The 19,699-nt window shown below is 37.3% G+C and overlaps 1 protein-coding gene across 5 annotated transcripts in view; it reads left to right on the forward strand.

Moving 5' to 3' along the window:
- Nucleotides 1-18,555, forward strand: part of LOC113064987 (calmodulin-regulated spectrin-associated protein 2-like) — a 31,670-nt gene extending 13,115 nt beyond the window's left edge. Inside the window, exons 4-19 of one of the 5 annotated variants that reach the window (XM_026236056.1) lie at nt 618-779; nt 1,556-1,639; nt 5,294-5,326; nt 5,621-5,762; nt 7,826-7,965; nt 9,965-10,055; nt 10,147-10,243; nt 10,370-10,407; nt 10,510-10,576; nt 10,668-12,687; nt 13,824-13,960; nt 14,045-14,265; nt 14,671-14,761; nt 15,440-15,558; nt 15,837-15,955; nt 16,268-18,555. In XM_026236056.1, coding sequence (XP_026091841.1) covers nt 618-779; nt 1,556-1,639; nt 5,294-5,326; nt 5,621-5,762; nt 7,826-7,965; nt 9,965-10,055; nt 10,147-10,243; nt 10,370-10,407; nt 10,510-10,576; nt 10,668-12,687; nt 13,824-13,960; nt 14,045-14,265; nt 14,671-14,761; nt 15,440-15,558; nt 15,837-15,955; nt 16,268-16,573 — 3,867 coding nt within the window. In that variant the 3' untranslated portion in view covers nt 16,574-18,555. Of the gene's footprint in view, nt 1-617; nt 780-1,555; nt 1,640-5,293; nt 5,327-5,620; nt 5,763-7,825; nt 7,966-9,964; nt 10,056-10,146; nt 10,244-10,369; nt 10,408-10,509; nt 10,577-10,667; nt 12,688-13,823; nt 13,961-14,044; nt 14,266-14,670; nt 14,762-14,923; nt 15,219-15,439; nt 15,559-15,836; nt 15,956-16,267 lie in introns of those variants that run through there. The other 4 variants (XM_026236057.1, XM_026236060.1, XM_026236058.1 and 1 more) reach the window with 4 other exon arrangements.
- The last annotated feature ends 1,144 nt before the right edge of the window (nt 18,556-19,699 follow it).

The following is a 19,699-nucleotide window of genomic DNA, read 5'->3' on the forward strand; positions in this document are numbered from 1 at the left end:
CATCGGCTGTTGTTTCTTAAAGTCCTATTTAACGTATCCCTTTAAGTATATAAAATATATTTCTAATGTTGAGGGCGAGAGGATGGGCCCCCAGTAGGAGCGGGAGCGACTGTCCTATCTCAGGGAAGATTATCTCTAATTGGGTCGAGCAACGGGGGAGCAATGCTGCCGTTTCCAGGGCAACAACCTCCAGAGACGACTGACTGCCAACCGACAAGTGACAATTGTCAGCACGGCTGATGATGTGGCCAAAAAAATGGTCACGATTCATTGCTTTCAAGTCTAGAGGCAGATTTTTGCTCCTAAGTGAAAGTTGTTGACAGACCGTCCTTAATTATGGATTTAAACGACTCTTTATGGTCAACAATTCTTTACTCTGTTCCAGTCATTCTTTCTTAGCTAAATATGTTTGTAGATATTTGAATGAAAAACAATAGTCTTTACGTTTAGGACTTGACTGTAAGTACTGTACTGTACTGTAATTACGTTTTATCGAGGAATAATATACCGCGATTTTTATGGTTATTGTTTCATCGCCCGGCCCTAATTGTCAGGATGTGCATTCAGGAGAATGTGTCAGCAATTTATCAGGCGTTTTATTGTCTTGTTGTTGACAGAGCGCCCACCTGGCCATGATTGACACGCTAATGATGGCGTATACAGCAGAGACGGTGAGTGTGGAGAAGGTGATGGCCTGCATGCAGCAATACTCCACCGATTACACAGACGGAGACGTGCCCTACGACACAGAGGATGCAGTCACTAGCTGGATGAATAAGGTATTTTTGTTCTTTTAGAAATCGTAAGCATACCCATAATGCAATGCGGATGCATGAATTGCCTCATCAACATCTTATATGGTTTGTTGCACTTAGGGTTAGGGTTAGGGTTAGGGTTAAGCTGACTTGAATATTTCCTTGTTGGCATGTGTGATCTCTGAGGGCATCTTTGAGAGTCGGTGAAGGGCCGTCCCAGGACTTTTGTTTACATTCCCTTGCAGGCCAGCTGTACAGGCAGCCTAAATCAAGACAGTCCCGCACATGTTGCTAAACAGGCCAAGAGGGACTGCAAATTTCTGTTGAACACTTTTGTTGTCTTCCTGATGGAGAAGTTTGCATGAGGGTTTCTGGTGTTTGCATCAAGCATTTTATCATAATATTGAGTTTCAGATTCATTCTTAAAACCGGACCGTCGTTTAATGAATTAGTGTTGGCCTAAACCAGGGGTCTCCAAACTGGAGAGTTTAGCTCCAAACTTGCCTCAGCACACCTGCCTGGAAGTTTCTAGTGTACCTAGTAAGAGCTTACTAAACAATATAAGATATGAATATATAAAGAGTTTGGTTACAAAATGCAATTAGTCAATTTTGAAAAACCAAGAATCGACTTTCAAAGATTTATTATAAAATTGTATAATTTTTTCCCCAAAGTCCATTGAATCAATATGAAAGTTATTTTCCATATTGAAACTGTGGAAAATACACAACATAGTTCATCAGCTCTTGTAAGTTTGTATTAAAAGGAACGGCAGTGATCTGTGTTTTACTCTATTGAAGGTGAATGAATACTTGAAAGAAATCATAATGCAGGAGCAACGGAGGACGGAGGCGCAGAACGCAGAGCCTGTTGAGAATCCAAAGGTAAGTGTGCACTTCCTGTTCTTCTCAAGCAGCGATGATTCAGAAATCACTTTCGTCCGTAGGAGGAAGATACAGAGAGTGTCAGAGAGAAAGATGGGTTTTTGTCATAATGAGCTCTCGTACGTTTCTGAAATCTGTTTAAAGCAACGTTCTGTCCTCCATCTGCCAGCATTCTTCACGCCTCAAAACCCAAATGCTTGCACAGATTATTCTGAAACTCACGTATTCTGATCCTGAATACTGTACAGTTTTGAATTCACGAGCTTGAACGCAACATTAATGCAGAAGATTTGGGAATGCTCGTCGCTTTAGGATTTCTGGTCGCTAATGTCAACATTTAGAGCAAAACAGCATAAATATATCAGTATCTTTCAGCCTTTGAATGATATTCACTATCTTACAAAAGAATGCAGTACAAAAGAATCTGACGTTTTAAACCCCTAGTTTTGTAAGTCTGTGTAAAAGTTGTCTCAGATTCTCCTGTGTAAATCTTTGCCACGTTGAGGTGAGTTCACAGGACGTGAGGGATATCATCAGTCTTGTTGTGCTGTTTTAGAAATGCTGCTGTGTTGAGGTATTTCTGACTTGCTGCCAGGCTGATGTAAGAGCAAAATGTTTGCTGATTCATCTTTAAACGCTTCACATTCCATCTCCCTGTCCCTGTGTGACAGCGTATTTGGGAAACATGACAGGCGACATGAGTCTCACCTTGTTTTACCTTCTCTCCGAGGGAAAGGCTTGTGTACACAGCGTCCTTGTTTAAAGAGACGACAAGACTCTGCCAACTTCCCAGCCCTACTTTTGTTTTTTGTTTTTTTCCCATATTTCCATCGTTAATGTCCGAATCTGAGTCTGGTGAGTGTGCTGAAGTGAGGGTCATCACACAGAAGTGTCCCGAGGTCGTGCCTGGGCTGGGCATCTGATTGAGAGCAGTCAGTTCTCAGAGAGACACAGTCCCAGTCAGTGCTGAGGAGGAATGTGAGGCGCTTACACAACACTGTTATCATCCTGAAACAGCCAGCATGACATGAAGCGCCCAGAAGGACACACACCCACACCAGATGTGTGAATTATAAATAAAAATATAATGCAAAAAAGTACATGTATTATTCTTTTTGTTATTATATTCATTTATTTGTTCATTATAATGATATAATTTGGGAGGAGAGGTCTATATGGTTTATTTAATATTATATAAATGTATTATTAATGATTAATTTATAGTATTTTTTTTATTATATAAAAGTATTTTTAGGAGTATGTGTTAAGTTTGTGTGTGTGTGTGTGTGTATATAAATATATATATATATATATAAATATATATATATATATATATATATATATATATATATATATATATATATATATATATATATATATATATATATATATATAATTTTTTTAAGTAATACAGATAATAATTTTAAATAAAATAAATAATAAAATATAAATTATTAATAATGATAAATAATAATTAATATGAATTTATATTATATCATTGTGTGTGTGTGTGTATATATATATATATATATATATATATATAATTCATATTCTTAAAACATATTAATTATTATTTTATATTAAATAACATGTACATATAAATGTGACTGTATACACTCTTAAATCTATATATTGAATAATATATACTATATATACTAAAATGTTTAATAAATAAATACAATATTTATTGTCTTATTTTTAATGTATTACTGTATACCTCCTGTAATAATATTCATAGCAATAAATAATTTAATGCATAATTTAATTTAATATTTTTATATATATACAGTACAGACCAAAAGATGGAAACATTACTATTTATAATGTTTTTGAAAGAAGTTTGTTCTGCTTATCAAGCCTGCATTTATTTGATCAAAAATACAGAAAAAACTGTAATATTGTGAAATATTATTACAACTTAAAATAATAGTTTTCTATTTGAATATACTTTAAAAACTAATGTATTCCTGTGATGCAAAGCTGAATTTTCAGCATCATTACTCCAGTCTTCAGTGTCACATGTAACATCCAGTCTGGATCATGATCATTTAGAAATCATACTAATATATGCTGACTGATATATTTGATGAATAAAAAGTTCAAAAGAACTGCATTTATTCAAAATAAAAAAAAACATTAATTAATTACAATTAATAATATATATAATAATAATAATATATATTCTAATAATATATTTTCTTTACTATCACTTTTAATCAATTTAATACATCCTTGCTGAATAAAAGTATTGAATTTATTTAAAAGAAAAAAATCACTAACCCCAAATTACTGACCATTAGTGTAAATTGTTATTACAAAATATTTATATTTTAAAAACATAGCATCTTTTTTTTTTTTTTTTTTTTTTTTTTACTTACTTTTTACTATTCATCAAAGTATCCTAAAAAAGTATCACATGTTCTGAAAAAATATTAAGCAGCAGAACTGTTTCCAACTTTGATAATGAATCATCATATTAGAATAATGTCTAAAGGATCATGTGATAATGATCCCAAAAATTCAGCTTCGCATCACAGAAATAAATGATAATTTAAAGTATAATAAATGTAAAAACAATTATTTTAAATTATAATAATATTTTTTATAATAACATTTTTTTCTGTATTTTTGATCAAATAAATGCAGGCTTGATGAGCAGAAGAAACTAGCCTGGTAATACCAGACTCTGCTACTTCACTTTGCTTCGTAGACAGTACAGAAGCGAAATGAAATTGAGCGGAAGTAGGAAGTCTAAGAAGAAACTTCTTTCAAAAACATTAAAAATAGTAATGTTTCCAATCTTTTTGTCTGTACTGTACTGTGTGTGTGTGTGTGTCTATATATATATATATATATATATATATATATATATATATATATATATATATATATATATATATATATATATATATATATATATATATATATATATATAAATTCTAGAATTAATCCACTGGCAAAAGAATAATCTTTGCAGTCTTCTTCTTAGGGCATTCTGGGTATAAATGCATTCATATTGTGATTCACAGGGTTTAATTTCTCTTAGATCAGAGGGCATCAGTTTTTCTCTTCTTCAGTTTGGCCCCCTGCAGATATTTTGGCATGCTTTTGATGATACTCTTCTTTTCCACAGTCATTTAAGCCTTAAAAGTTGCGAGAGGCTTAAAACTGTGAAAACTAAGAACAGGAACCAGCCCACTGTGTCCTAACCAGACCTCACAGCGTTAAAGCAAACACTTATTTTGGGGCGGTTTGCTTTCTATTCCTTTCTCAGCGATTCAGTCTCAGTGAAAAATTGAAGTGTTTTATCTAAAAAAATGAACAACAAACAATAAATGGTCAAATCAAATGCACCATCAGAAGGTAATCTAAATATAAAAGTAGGTGCACTAAATTAACTGCACTAAATAAATATACAATATTGAGCAAAAGAGGTTTATGGATTTCTTTCTTTATTAAGTGTAAGTACTAAACCTCCCTCAAACTTCAAGAGTTTCACTGTTTGTCCGCCGAGTGTTTTCTTCTAATCCGGTTTCTAGTAAAGAAGGTATTGTCACGCTTAATCTGATATGGACGTTAACGATTGATTGCTGACGTAGCTGTTCTTTCCTTCTCTCTCTCTCTCTCTCTCATTCATTCTTTGACTGGCTGAAGTCTCCGACCAAGTGGTATATGAAGCTGGTTCCTGTAAGTGTCTTTGTGAATCGCTTCTTTCATCCCGGCTTCTTCCATCTCGTGGCTCCATCGTGTTTTTGTTGCCATGACAATGCTTTCACATTGTCCTCAGCTTCATTAACCACGCAATAAACTGTCGACAGAGAAAAATGTATATTAGGCTGAGTAAAAATAGATTTTATCTTGCCATCCATTTCTGGTCGTTAAAGTTGCCACTGCATGTGTATTTGTCCATAGACTGGCCAGTTGTTGAGTGGTATCAGATGTGATTTGCTCTACTGAATCATTCCTGTCTGTTTGCTCCAGGCACGTTACAGGAAGGAGCAGGTTCTGCCCAAGATGATGCCGTGGATCCCTCCAGTGGACAACCTCCTGAAGGACAGCACGGATGGCTGTGCCCTCGCCGCCCTCCTGCACTTTTACTGCCCCACCATCATCCTCCTGGAAGGTACATAAACCTGCCAAACCTTCAGCGTTACTGCACACTAAATAATACACAGGGTTCAGAGAGAATAGTGTGTGTAAGCTACTGAATCAAAATGAGCCCCATTTACTTCCTTATTGAACGCCACTGGAGTTATTGTACTCAGATCATCAGAATGAATTCTCATTTTTCAACATTTTTTGAAAATGTTATACAAGACACTTTTTTTTCCCCCTAACATTTCTTAAAAATATATATTTTTATATTATAAAATAACAAATTATAATATTGATGTAAGTATAATATTATTTTTCTACCTTTTCCACAATGTTTAAAAAAAAATATATATATATACAATAAACACATATGTTATAACATTTCATAAAAAAACGATATCACCAAAAATATCATTTTTATTACTTTATATGTATACCCTTTGCCTTTATATTTTATTTGTATTATATTAATATGTTATTATTATATTTCTATTTTTCATAATATTTTCAAAAGATTATATGAGAAAAAATAAAGATGTTAATAAATAAACAATATTAACATTAATACTGTGTAATATTCTATATTATATTAGAAGTGTTAATAATTACTAATAAAAGTTTACTATTATTTTATTTCTATTTTTTCACAATATTCTTTATATTATCAAAAAAAAATTTTCATAACATTTAATCAAAAAAAATTATCCACAATAATAGTATTATTTTTTATTCTGAAAAACTTTGTAATAATAGTAGTAGTAATACAAGTATAATATTATTATATTTATATTTTATGCTCAGTGTTTAAAAAAAAGTTGCTGTACAAATATTTTGTTTCATAACATTTCACAACAAAACCATAGAAAATTAAAGTCTAGAAAAAATTGTGTGGGGGGGGGGGGGTTCTAATTAAGAGTTATATTGGGATTTATGTAAGAGGCTATAAGGTTTCGCATTTTCGAAGGGTGAACGTGTGCAAAGCTTATATTAGTTGAAAAACTGTCAAATATAATAGACTGAGAGATCCCTCTGCAATGAACACTAAAACCCTGTTCATTGTAGACGCTGACCTGGCAGTGTGCTATATCTGATGACAATAACATCTTTCTGTGGGACTGTGTCTTCTCCTTTGTGTCACTATCAAATATAGGAATGATGTTAAATGATTAGAGAATATAAATACCAAATATTCAGCATTCGCAAACTGTCTGAGAAGCGTCTTTATGTGCGCGCAGTAAACCGTCTCTCAGAGAATGCACGAGTACTGAGTGCTCTTTTGCTGCTTATTGCGCATGAATGGTTTAAAAATTCTTGAATGTTTAATTGCCCAGATTTAATAACACGTGCAGATACAATCCTTCAACTGTCCTGGGTGTCTTTCACGCTGAAATGTCTGCAGGAATTTCCCATATTATAAGTGCAGAACCTGCGGAAGTGAGTAAAATTATGCATAATACACGCAATCCCGCACCCAAATTCACGCCCTGAAAATGTTTCTAAAGCATAAGCTTTTGCTTCACAAATCTCACCCTGTGGCAACAAACAGGTAGCTTACATGTTCCTAACCAAGTAGTGAGTCAGTAGTGACTAACGCAAACCTAGTCTACCTTTTAAAGTGGTCTATAAGTTTCCTCCTGTTTGTTTCACTCATATCTTTAAAAACTCTGAGATTGGATCATTCAAAGGAAAAAAAATTGCAACTTACTGTACATATGATATTTTTAAATGTTATTTTTACAAATCCATGACATTCAGCCATTTTGCTTTGAATTAGTGAAAACAATAGTCTTCAAGTACTCATTTAGAAACATTTATGTGACTTTAATCGTCTTGAACTCCTGTTAATCTAATCACAGTGATGAAGAGGTCTAGTGCTGAATCTCCACCGAGCTGTAAAATCAAATGAAGGATGCAATTACATTTATCTCCAAACGCAAACCTGAATCACATGAGTGTCATTTAGACTCTATGATTAATGGGCTTCTCTGTGATTGGTTGAGCCCTTGTCAAATCTGCCAAACAGGCCGGATGAATTGTCTCGGTGAGTAGCGGCTGATTAGTGTAGCACTTTGAATCGTCTTTGATTTGCAGACGTTTGCCTGAAGGAGACCATGTCGCTGGCAGACAGTCTGTACAACCTCCAGCTCGTCCAGGACTTCTGTAAGGAACACTTGAACCATTGCTGCCACTTCAGTCTGGAGGACATGCTCTACGCTCATTCTTCCATCAAAGTAAGCCTTCAGATACAGCTTGTATCTTCCAGTTAGAGACCCTCAAGTTCCCCAAGTTTCTTGCTTTCATAATTCATTGGCGTATGCGTTTATAACTGTAGGTCAAGGTTTGTCAAATTTCTCAGGCCGTGGAATATGAGGTTAATTGGAGCCCTTTTCTCACAATAGCGCAAGTGCTGCCTGTGGGATTTGACTGTATTCCTGTTAAAAAGCCAAAAGCATGAGGCCTGCCTTCAAACTTGGTGCTTAAACCAGCTTTCCAATGGAAGCAGATTCTCTAAAGACTGGTGCCATTCACTTAAACAGCAATAAAATCACATTAAAAATGCCTAAAAGATATTTAAATAATGCCTTCATGTCTTTGATCTCAGTCCTCTCTGGACTGGAGAGAAAGAACATCTGCTGCCAAGAAGGAGAAGCCTTTGGTTCTTCTTGAGATGTTGATGGAACAGACATTTCTGCTGTTGCCGTTGAACTCTGGTTTCAGTGGCTGTGACAAATGAATGTGGAGATGTAGCTTGGCATTTTATGGGAAGGATTTGGAAACCTGGCCACGTTTACCGAACCACAAGGATGTTGTTTTAAATGACCTTAATAAACTCTAAACAGAGAGCAATGATACTGGTTCCACTTGTTTCTTTGTTTAAAGTGTTTTTGCCGAATGGTATCAAATTCTCACAGAATGTTGAGATTTATTAGCACCCAACCATCTGATAGAGTCTGGTACAGTGCCAGACTTCAGAGCTGAATCTCAGAAATATGAGTGGAATTGAGAGCAGGTCATTGAACTGTAACCTTGACTCAGTTTCTGTCAGAGCTAATCTAATCCCAGCCGCTTCCTTTTATTAATATGTTGAGTGTGGTTAGCACATGTGCTTCATGTAGTGAGGTGCAGCTTTGAGTCTGGACTGTATTGTTACCTGAAATAGATTAACAAATGAATAGAATTTTTAATTTTTCATATTTAATTTGGTTTTCTGCAATTTGCAAACTTGCCTGGGTCCTTTCTTAATAAAAATTTATACATGCAATTAATGCAAAAATATATGCAAAATTCACCAATGAAAATTAGCATATGTTGAAAAATTTTTTTTTTAATGATTACGTTGGCGTGGTGTTATTAAGGAGTTTGCGTAAAGGTGAAGAAGCATGCTTCATTTTTTAATATTATTTTAAATGTAATTATTTGTAATAAATTAACACTTACAAATTGACACCCCTAAAAGCATCACCCCCCCCCCCCAAAAAAAAAACTACAGATAAACCTTCTAATAATACGTTGACGCTTTGTGTGTGAATAAGTACGTAGGCAGGCAGATGGGGGAGAGGAACCATTTGACAAACACCATCTGAAATTTGCTTCGCCACCTGCTTCGGCACTTTTATCCACTCCATATAAATGTTGTTAGTGGACCCCTTCATTTATTCCTTTAGTTAATCATTTGTACTGTACATATGCAATAGATGTGGCTTTGAGTGTCTAGAGCTACTCTAGGCTATAAAGAGAGCAAGGACTCTTTGTTGAAAGTCAATTGAAATGCTGAGGTAAAGTCTTCTGGGAATGGCCTTGGATAATTGCTGCGGTTACCCTGTGCCTTTAAACTGCTAGATGTAAATTCTGCTGAGTGGGGAATAGTGTATCGTAGACATATTTCATCATGTCAGGTACCCTCTATGAATTCAAGGTCATGAATTCTGTAGTTCTGGCATAAAGATGTTGTTCATAGCACAAAAAAGCATGTGTGCATTATTAGACAAAAAAAAAGCTATATATATATACTGTACCATAAAGTATAAAATCCCTCCGCATTCTATATATATTTATATAAGCTATATAATTAAATTTGAAGACAAAGGGAACTCTTATTTCCAGGTGGTGTCCGTTCATGCATTACCAGGATTAAGAGAATTGAAGAGACATCTTGCGGGAGAAGAGGATAACACAAGCATGTGCATTATTTTGGGAAAAAAAGTTAATGTATTTGTTTGTTTTTACCAGAATAACTATCTTGTGTTTATGGCTGAGCTGTTCTGGTGGTTCGAGGTCGTTAAGCCACCATTCATCCAGCCTCAGGTGTTGGATACTGAAGGTAGACCAATATTACAAAAGAATGAATTTTTCAGAAATATTAGCCAGTGGTGTTGGTATTTATACTGACACATTTGTCTTGTCATTTCTAGCACCAGCCCCTTCACTGAAAAATCTGCCATCTGTGCCCATCTCAAAGGTCACTAAGAGAAGTTTCATGGAACAACCACCTAGTCCAGACAGACCAAGGTATCTCAATGGTCTCTTTTATTAAAAACTTCCCCCTTCTGCTTAATTTACAATGAATGCCTGTATTAATTGAAATTGAAACGTGAAATTGGATTGATATTGATATTTTTTATGTTCATGTGAAAGTCTGCCGCTCCGACCTCAACCACAGACTCCAGGCTCAGGTAAATTTATAAGGCCTAAAAAAATGTTTTATGACAACAAAATGTAAATCTTAATATGAAATGCACCCAGTTCTATGTAAGTTATACATGTGTGCTGTGCAGGTGAGATCAAGAGATCGACCTCAATGTCATTTGTGGAAAGCTTTATGGGTACTTGGCCCAAAGAGAAGTAAGTGCAAGTTCATCTCATTATTGAGAATTAAAGACATACAGTTTGAAACTGCATGCCAACTGGATACCATCCTCTCTTCTTTCTTCAGGTCTGCTGCTCAGGGAGTGTTCTTTGAAATCCCATTTGATAAAGAGAGCACCAATCAAACACCTACTGGACTGGGGATGACTCGCTCTGTCAGCACTGAAGGTTTTGGTTCCAAGATACCCCACGGCACCAAGGGCATCAAAAGAAACCTGTCCTTTCAGCCAGTTAATGGCAAGAACATGGGCATTGAGGAGGAAGTCTGTCCTGACAGCCTGTCAGGAAATCATAATAGCCATCTAAATGGCTCAGGGCCACCTAGCATTGAAGAGGCCCTTGAGATCATCCACAACTCAGAGAAGAAATCTCAGAGCCCCAGGGCCCATGCGCCCAGTGAGGGCTTCTTTCTTCACCTCCAGAATAAAAGTGATTTGAACCCTGAAGCAAAGGATGCCGAGCTAGACTCCGTTTCAGAATCATCCAAAGGGATTGCTAGCACATCCACCACTGAAGTAGACACCGGCATCCATGTGCGGACAGAGGACATCCAAGAGACACTAGATGAGGATTCATCCCTAAGGGATTGTACTGTCAGCATGGAGCTTGACACAGATCAAGACTTTGAAGCAAGAGCTTCCCATAGCCAGGGCTCTACAAGCCCATGTCCCAGCACCCTAAGCAGCAAGTCCCCTGCTGGAAGTACCCCTGGGATTAAGATGACCAGCTTTGCTGAGCAGAAGCTCCGTAAACTGAATCCAAACATGGAGGCTAAAGGTGCTGCTTCCCAAAGTACAACACCAGACGGATTAGATCTCGGTATTCCTCACTCTGTCTCCTGGGCTCCTTCACCTGAGGTGAGCCCTGCACATCAGCCATCCAAAGACCCGGCCCATGCCATGGCTGCGGAAATGGTGCAGCTGCGTATGAGACTTGAGGAGAAGCGTCGAGCTATTGAGTCTCAGAAGAAGAAAGTAGAGGCGGCTTTTACCCGACACCGCCAGAAGATGGGACGCAGTGCCTTCCTCACAGTTGTCAAGAGGAAAGGAGTAGATGGCACCTCACCTTCTCAGGAGGACACTCCTAGCTCGGAGGGAAGCAAGACACCAGCGGAGACACCTCAGCCAGTCAAGTCTCCGGTGAAGTCTGCGGGTGAAGACGGGGCATCCGAGGCAGATCTGATGGAATACACACGTTCCATTGAGAAGCTCAATGCTTCCCTAAGCTTCTTGCAGAACGAGATGCAGCGGCTGGCCCAGCAGCAGGAGGTAATCATGCAGATGCGGGAGCAACAGGCTTGGGTTGTGTCACCACCTCAACCTTCTCCACAAAAGCAGGTGCGAGATCTCCGAGGGAGTGGGGCGCGCTCTTCTGGGTCTCCCTCACCTGCGGATTCTCCTAGAGCTACGCACCGTTCCCCTACAAACCTTAAGAGGAAGTCTGCTTCTTTCCATTCAAAGACACCAAGGACACCCAGACCCAGTGAGCTAAAGGTCACTCCCTTCAACCGAGTCCTGACCGTTCCACAGTCGGTGGACAGCATACCACGCTTAAGAAGGTTCTCCCCATCTCAGTCCATGTACTGCTCATTTTCTTATTTGGGAAATGAGAAGAAACCACCATCAGGAGTTGAAGCCACAGAGAAAGGCATAGAACAAGGCCTTGAGTCTTTATCAATTGAATGTTCTTCTGGTACCATTACCTCCCCATCCAATGAAACCCAGCAGGCTGTAACTGAAGATGTTGACTCATCAGCCAAGGAGCCAGAAGAAAGGGTAGAGGAGAGCAAGAAGGAGAACGAGGCAAAAGAAGAAAGGGAACAGCTGAAGAAGCCAGCAAATGAGATCAAGCCGGCAGTGGAATCTAGTGTGTCGGAAGTTTTGACGCAGATTGTAATGGAGACCGTCATTGTCACTCCCACCGAGCCAGCTGATATTGCCAATCAGACCAACAAAAATTTGATTGAGGTTCCATTGTCTGTTCTCAAGCCCCTGGATGGACAGACATTACAAGATGAAGGCGAGAAGGAAACCTCAGGGGAAAATCTGGACGATGAGCAGAAAATGTGCCGTGGATTCTTCTTTAAGGTAGATATGAATGTCAGAAGATCCTTGTCTTAATCAATAGATTAAGGACGCTTGGAAATTATCTCTTTTCACTACCGCGTGTGAATACTTAGAGGTTAATGCTAAGGCAATATCACTATTACTATTACTTACTGTTATTAGTTTGAATTTTAAGATGGTTTACCTGTTAAAATTTGGTGTGATAAAATCACATGGTCACACACCATTGGGTCTATGAACTTGAATTCTTGAATCATGTGGTTTATTGAGGATATTACATTTCTTGACTTTATTGATGCTAGGCTATGTTGTTTTGGACCAGTAAGCAATCATCTAGAGAAAGTTAGCAATGGTTTTATCATTGCGTAGGCAAGTGCCTGACACATTTTATTAAGAAACTGTTTTATCTGTTAAAGGTACTGTATGTAGGATTAACACCGAGTGGTTGAACTAGGTATATAACATTTTGGAGAGTGTTTATATCAACCAGGCCCCACCTTCTCAGACTTGATGACACAGACAGGAACGAAAGCACTTAATGAATTAAATGAAATGCGCTGTGTTTTCTGTCAACTGGGAATCCGAGGTGGTCAAATACAATTGGGTAAACTGTCAGTGGACGGGTTTCACAAACCAAAACCGAGACCGACATTCCTGCCTGGAACGCACATTTTCAAAGGGGAATAACTGACTATAGAATTGTTTTTCAGATAAACAAGTATGTTAACTTGGCATGATCTTAAATATCTGCAAACATATTGTGGTATGTTTATGCTTTAGTAGAGTCAATCTTACACACAACACCTTTAAGGGCCATAGTTATAACCCAAAATGGTGTATTATCATAAATTTACCTCAGGAAAATGCTGCTTTGTGACTATAGTGAACAAAATTATTTTTAGCGTGAACAGTCGCAGAAGGAGGTTAGCTTGGGACAGATCTCTTGAAAATGCAGCAGTTTGATCTAGGTCAGACAACTAAGTCGAATAAATAATTTATTTGATGGTGTTGACGTTCTGCAGGGAGTCTGAGCAGTGTTGCGTATCTGGCTCATTCAGTCTCGTAACATTAACATCAGTAAATTGCCTTCAGATTCCTTGTTCGGATACTAGTTAGACTTGAACGTAAGACATTGACAGAGATTCTTAATGTCCAAGGATGATATGAAGGAAGAGGACAGCATGGCCATGAAACGGGCAGCAATTCTGGAGAAAAGGCTGAGAAGGGAACGGGAGAGCCAGCAAAGGAAACAACAGCTAGAGGCGGAGCTTGAGCAAAAGAAAGAAGAGGCCAGGTAACACCCGGTCCAGCTGTCAATCACTAAATCTAAACCCCTCCCCCCCTCATCTTTAATATCAATCTCGGTCTTTTTCCACAGATTGAAAGCAGAGGAAGACCGCATGAAGAAGGAAGAAGACAAAGCCCGGCGGGAGTTTATCAAACAAGAATACCTGAGGAGAAAACAGCTGAAGCTTATGGAGGACATGGACACGCTGGTCAAACCACGGCCTATGGGGGCCAAACAGAGAAAACCACGGCCCAAGTCCATCCACAGAGATGTGATGGAGTCCCCCAGGACTCCTGTCAGGGCCACGGCAGGTAAAGGGCGCCCCCTACCGGCAAAGCCCGACACTGCATGCTTTGTGCTACTCTCAGCCGTTTCCTGTCCAGCTCACTGCATCCCTCTATTTCCTCCTAACAAGTACTCTTGAACTGTACTTGCCTAAATATCCATTCTAACCAATTTATTAACTTTCTAACTTATTTCCAACTATTTTCAAAGGACTCTTCCTGAATTAATTAAACCAAGCTGGCTGAATTCCTTTAAGACTCCTTCAAATCACACACTTTTGTGCGTGTTTAGACAGTTTGAAGGAGTTCGAGAGACCGTTGGCAACATTATTGCAGAGAGCTGTAATGTTATGAGGGTAACACAAAGTACGGCGGGCTTGCTGTTGTCTTGTGTAACTGTGGGTCCTGTCCTGTTTTGTGTTTTGCATCCAGGTTCACGACCTCGTGTTTTTTCAGTTTCCAGCCTGTCTCTGGCGTCTCTTGGAGATAATGACAGTGTCAACTCGGATAAGAAAACACAAAGGTAAAAAGCACTTCAAGCAGTCGGCAGAATGAGAATGAGTTTGCTTCCTGTGTTTCCCTGTAATTCTGTATTTTTCTCTAGCATTACTGTACAAAACTAACCCGGTATCTTTTGAATTCTCTGTATTTTTCCTTCGTATTCTTGAATGTTCTTGCTTCTTAGAAGCCACAGCTTAGCATCTGGCAGGCTTTTCTTCTATCTGAGCTCTCCTAGTGTGAGAAATAGAAGGTCAGTCGTAGTTGGATAAGATTCTCTGCTTCCATCTTCTGCTCAAGAAGAACATCCTGTTTTGCTTTGCGTTTGGCAGCAACACGAGGAATGATCCCATCTTTGAACAATAAAGATGGCTACTATAGTTCACCCATCACAGCTTCTTTGTCATTATTAAATCAGCAAATATTTAAGTTCACTAACCTTCACGCTGACAATGAATGGCACTGAAACTTCAAAAATAAAGATAAAGCATTTCAGAGGCTTATTTAAAGGCTTAGTGTGCACTTAATATTATGTTGCTTTCTCAAAAACTTCACATATATATATATATATATATATATATATATATATATATGACATTCAGTTCAGTCACTACTTGATTTGACATAACAATATGAATAGATGCATCAGCACTATTCTTGAATCTGATGGATTGCGGGACCCAAGTTTACCATGTCCTCCCAGTAGGCCTGACTCAGCAGACGGTTGCCTGTCGCCCACTCGCTCCAGCAGCCGTAATGAAGAGAAAGACTGGGAGAATGGTTCCACCACATCCTCACTTACGTCCAATACCGAATACACAGGTTTCAAATATTAAAATGTTTCACAATATTTATAGGCTTCAGTCCACCAGAGGGAGCCTGTATATTAGTTCTGAGCAATACTGTCTACATCTAAGCTTTTCTAAATGACCATTTGAACACACTGCACGTAATTAAATGGAATGTATAAAACATGCTGAGAACTCCAGGTGACAGCTCCCTCTAGAGGACTGGAGGATGAACCGCAGACTCCAAAGGTACAATATCTTTTATATTATGTTATGACCTTACATAATACCGTGTCTATTTCTTTGCTGCAGGTCCTAAATTATATAAGGAACCCAGTGCAAAGTCAAATAAGCATATCATTCAGAATGCTTTGGCACATTGCTGTTTGGCTGGCAAAGTCAATGAGGGACAGAAAAACAAGATTTTGGAAGTAAGCATGTCCATTAACTACTATTATTGTTTTAAATTTAATATTTAATAATGTAGCTATTAAATGCAATGAATGCATTATATTTTATTTAGTGAATTTTAATGTAATTTAATATTTTGTTGCTTTCTGAAACAACCTATTTTATTTTATGTGTTGCATTTGGTACTGACAACAGTGAAGTTTACATAAAATTGTAAAAAGCATGTTTAAGAGGTTAACTTTTTTTTAATGCAGAAATTCAAATTTTTTTTTAAATTCCCCAATAAATTGATATTATACATTTTATTCATTATATTTATTTGTTTTCTCAAGGAAATGGAGAAATCAGGGGCCAACAACTTCCTGCTCCTGTTCCGGGATTCCGGCTGCCAGTTCCGCTCTGTCTTCACATACTGCCCCGACACAGAGGAGATCAACAAGTTGGCCGGCATCGGTCCTAAAACCATCTCGCGCAAGATGATTGACGGCCTCTACAAATACAACTCAGACAGGAAGCAGTTCAGCCAAATACCAGCCAAGACCATGTCGGCCAGCGTCGATGCCATCACGATCCACAGCCACCTGTGGCACACCAAAAAACCAGGAACGCCGAAGAAAGTAGTGGCCCTGAAGTCCTAGTGCTCCTCGACGCCGGACGTACACATTTTCAATGCACTTGTTTGTACATAATTCAATCTTACAACACTTTTTACACTCTTCCGTCAGTTGTCGTTCGGACACACAAGACTGCGTAAAATAATGCATAACTGGAATGTAAAACTCTATGGGGTGGCAAATGGATCTAACTCATGTGTCAGACACCCAAGATTGTGTGATTCAAGTTGTTTTACTGCACCGCATACATGTCCTTTTTATTCAAATGTGCCAAAAAAAAAGACAAATAATAATGATTAATAATTGTTCTGGATGACCTGTTATTTTAATTTGGTACACTAAAGCACTGAATGTTCTTAGTTTGTACAGAAATCTCGCACAAATGTTGACGTGTGGCCTTATGTTGCTTTTTGTCTTTGTTTTAATCCTGTTTTTATTTGATTTATTTGTCACGACTGTGCTGATATGATTGTACGGCTGCTTATGGAGAGGTTCTCACATGCATAGCGTGTGATGCTAACAGTTTAGTACTGTACTGTCATATCTAGTATACACTAACCAGTGTGCTAATGTGCATTGAGTGGTTTAGTTTGCAGGCCGAACCCACTTTTGATGGGTTTTAACATTATCTAACGGCATTGATTCACAGCAGGATTGTGAATTCATTTCATTCCGTTCCTGTAGACGTTTTTTATATATATGTATATATAGGGTTGTTGTTTTTTTGGACCGACTGATGGAAATGTTCAGCATAATGATTGAATCAATATTTATCTTTCATGAAAGGTCTTAACTAAGACTAGGTGTTAGAAAACCAAACCATTCTGTTATATTGTTGGTGCGATAAAAAACAAAACAAATCAGGTGGGATTATCTTTGACTGAATTGTTTGAACGATATTTCCATGGATGAAGATGAATAGCATCATGTGCTGGAGTAATAATCATTTTCAAAATACTTTTATACTGTTATGTATGCTTGTGGTGACTGATCTGAAGTTTTTCTCTGTCCCGGGTCAGTATTAAAAGCAGTTTGCCAAATTATATATTTTACCGGATCATTGGAGCCATTTCCGTGTTTTGCGAATGAGGGCTAAATGGTTTGATTGGTAAATTATTTTAAATACTAGAAATCAATCATTTTTGGACTTGTTTGTAAGAGGTTGCGACATGCCACATTTTGTATACGCCTGGAGTCTGTGTGGCATTTTAAGATGTCACGAATCTTAGTCTGTGAGCATTCCCACTTAAGATGCGATCATATTTGCGAAATCTTTTTAAAAATATACAATTTAATTGGCAAAACCAGTCCATTGGAAACAGTGTAGCGATGTTGAAGTCACTTTCAAACCAAGCGACTTTTTGTTGGTCAAAGCACTCAGTATGGATGAATCCGTTGCGAAATCTGCATTGGAAAATCCTTTGCCCTCAATTCAATTCCCAGTATTGAAATGATTCAATTTCGCCAGCAAAAATTTGCCAAACTATGGTAGCTAAATGTGACTACAACTTTAATTATTTTAAGGCAGTATGTGGCTGTATACGGGTAGAGGCTTTGTTGCCTGATGAAAAAACGGCCTTCCTTTTGTGCTCTTGATTTCAGTAGGAATTGTACCAATTTGTAATTTTAGGTGCTTGCCTGTCGAGATATAAACTTGCACACCTGTTCTCTCCCATTCAAACACCTCTTGAGTAGTTTGAGTGATGTATCGTCGGTGTTTGGGATGGAAATATGTGCACAGCCCTGAATACACAGTAGCTGACTTCTTATATCCGCTAGAATGGTACTAGGCTACTGGAAACAAATGTTATCTGGCCATTTCGAGGCACAAACATGGGTTATTTAACTGTAAATGAGCACGATAGATAACTGTACAGTGTGTGTTCTCTAATCTCTCCAGCACGTCTCTCTCTTTTATTTTCTTTCAGGCGCTGTGCAGTCATATTGTTCAAGTAACATGTTCGATTTCAATTGCATTTAATAAATTTTGCATGGCCTCATGTGCAGCCTGCTGATTATTATTGAACATTCGTGAATTTCACGGAGATGTCTATTTGATTTCTGCATTTACTTGCATGTGCAAGATGTATTTTTTAGAGTGTTTGCTCACCTGCAATACTAGGATGTTTCCTATCAGATGTCAAGTAGATGTTAAGAAGATGTTTGTGATTAAGAATGTGTGTAAAACTGACTTGAGATGTCTATCAGATGTTTGTACACAGCAGGTGGTTTCCAGATGAAGATATCTTTAACAGACATCTTTGCTATCAGGGTTGTCCTGGAATTTTAGCAAAATATGCAACAATGCATGCTCAAAATGATGTAGTTACTAGAAATACTGCATACTTCAGTAGAAGTATGAGTGCTAGAATAATAACATTGAATAATATTTAAATCATTTAAAAGGATTTCTAGCACTCAAAAGTGCAAATTAATGAATTATTCTTGAATATTCATGTCCATATGTCCTGTCAATAGAAATAAATAAATAAATGCAAATCTCCTGCAGGTCCATAAACAGTGCTGAAGTAATCTAAAAGGTGTTTGGAGGAAACATTTAATTTGAGAACATTTCTTGAATATTCCATCAGCACTGTTGAACCACATAACTTACAAATAACAAATATTTCATACTAAACTAGTTATTTGAGTTCGTATATCATGTTCACGACTCTAACAGCCTTAATGAAAGCTACTATGTATAATTTACCTCAGATATTAACTTAAAGGAAACTGTGTTAATAATTAAGTGTATTTCATGACAGACTCTATCAGTCACTGAGTATGGATTTTGAATAATGCTAAAATCCAAATCGTTTTATCGTGAATTATTTGATTGTGTACTTTTTCGTTGACGTGCCTGTGATGAGAGGACCGGTCCACACGGCTTTCTGATTGGCTGTAATTTATCAATTCTATTTTATATATATATATATATATATATATATATATATATATATATATATATATATATATATATATATATATATTGTATTGCATTTTTAAATTTAAATTATAGCATTCTAATACACAACTAAATAAAAAATCTAAATCAAAGGTAAAAAGTTCGATTAAAAAAAAGTAATCGTCTTCAATAATAAATACAACATCTGATATTTTAAAAGCATGAGGCAGCTGATAGGTGACGTC

This window comes from Carassius auratus, chromosome 47 (assembly GCF_003368295.1).
Source record: "Carassius auratus strain Wakin chromosome 47, ASM336829v1, whole genome shotgun sequence".
Lineage (NCBI taxonomy): Eukaryota > Metazoa > Chordata > Actinopteri > Cypriniformes > Cyprinidae > Carassius > Carassius auratus.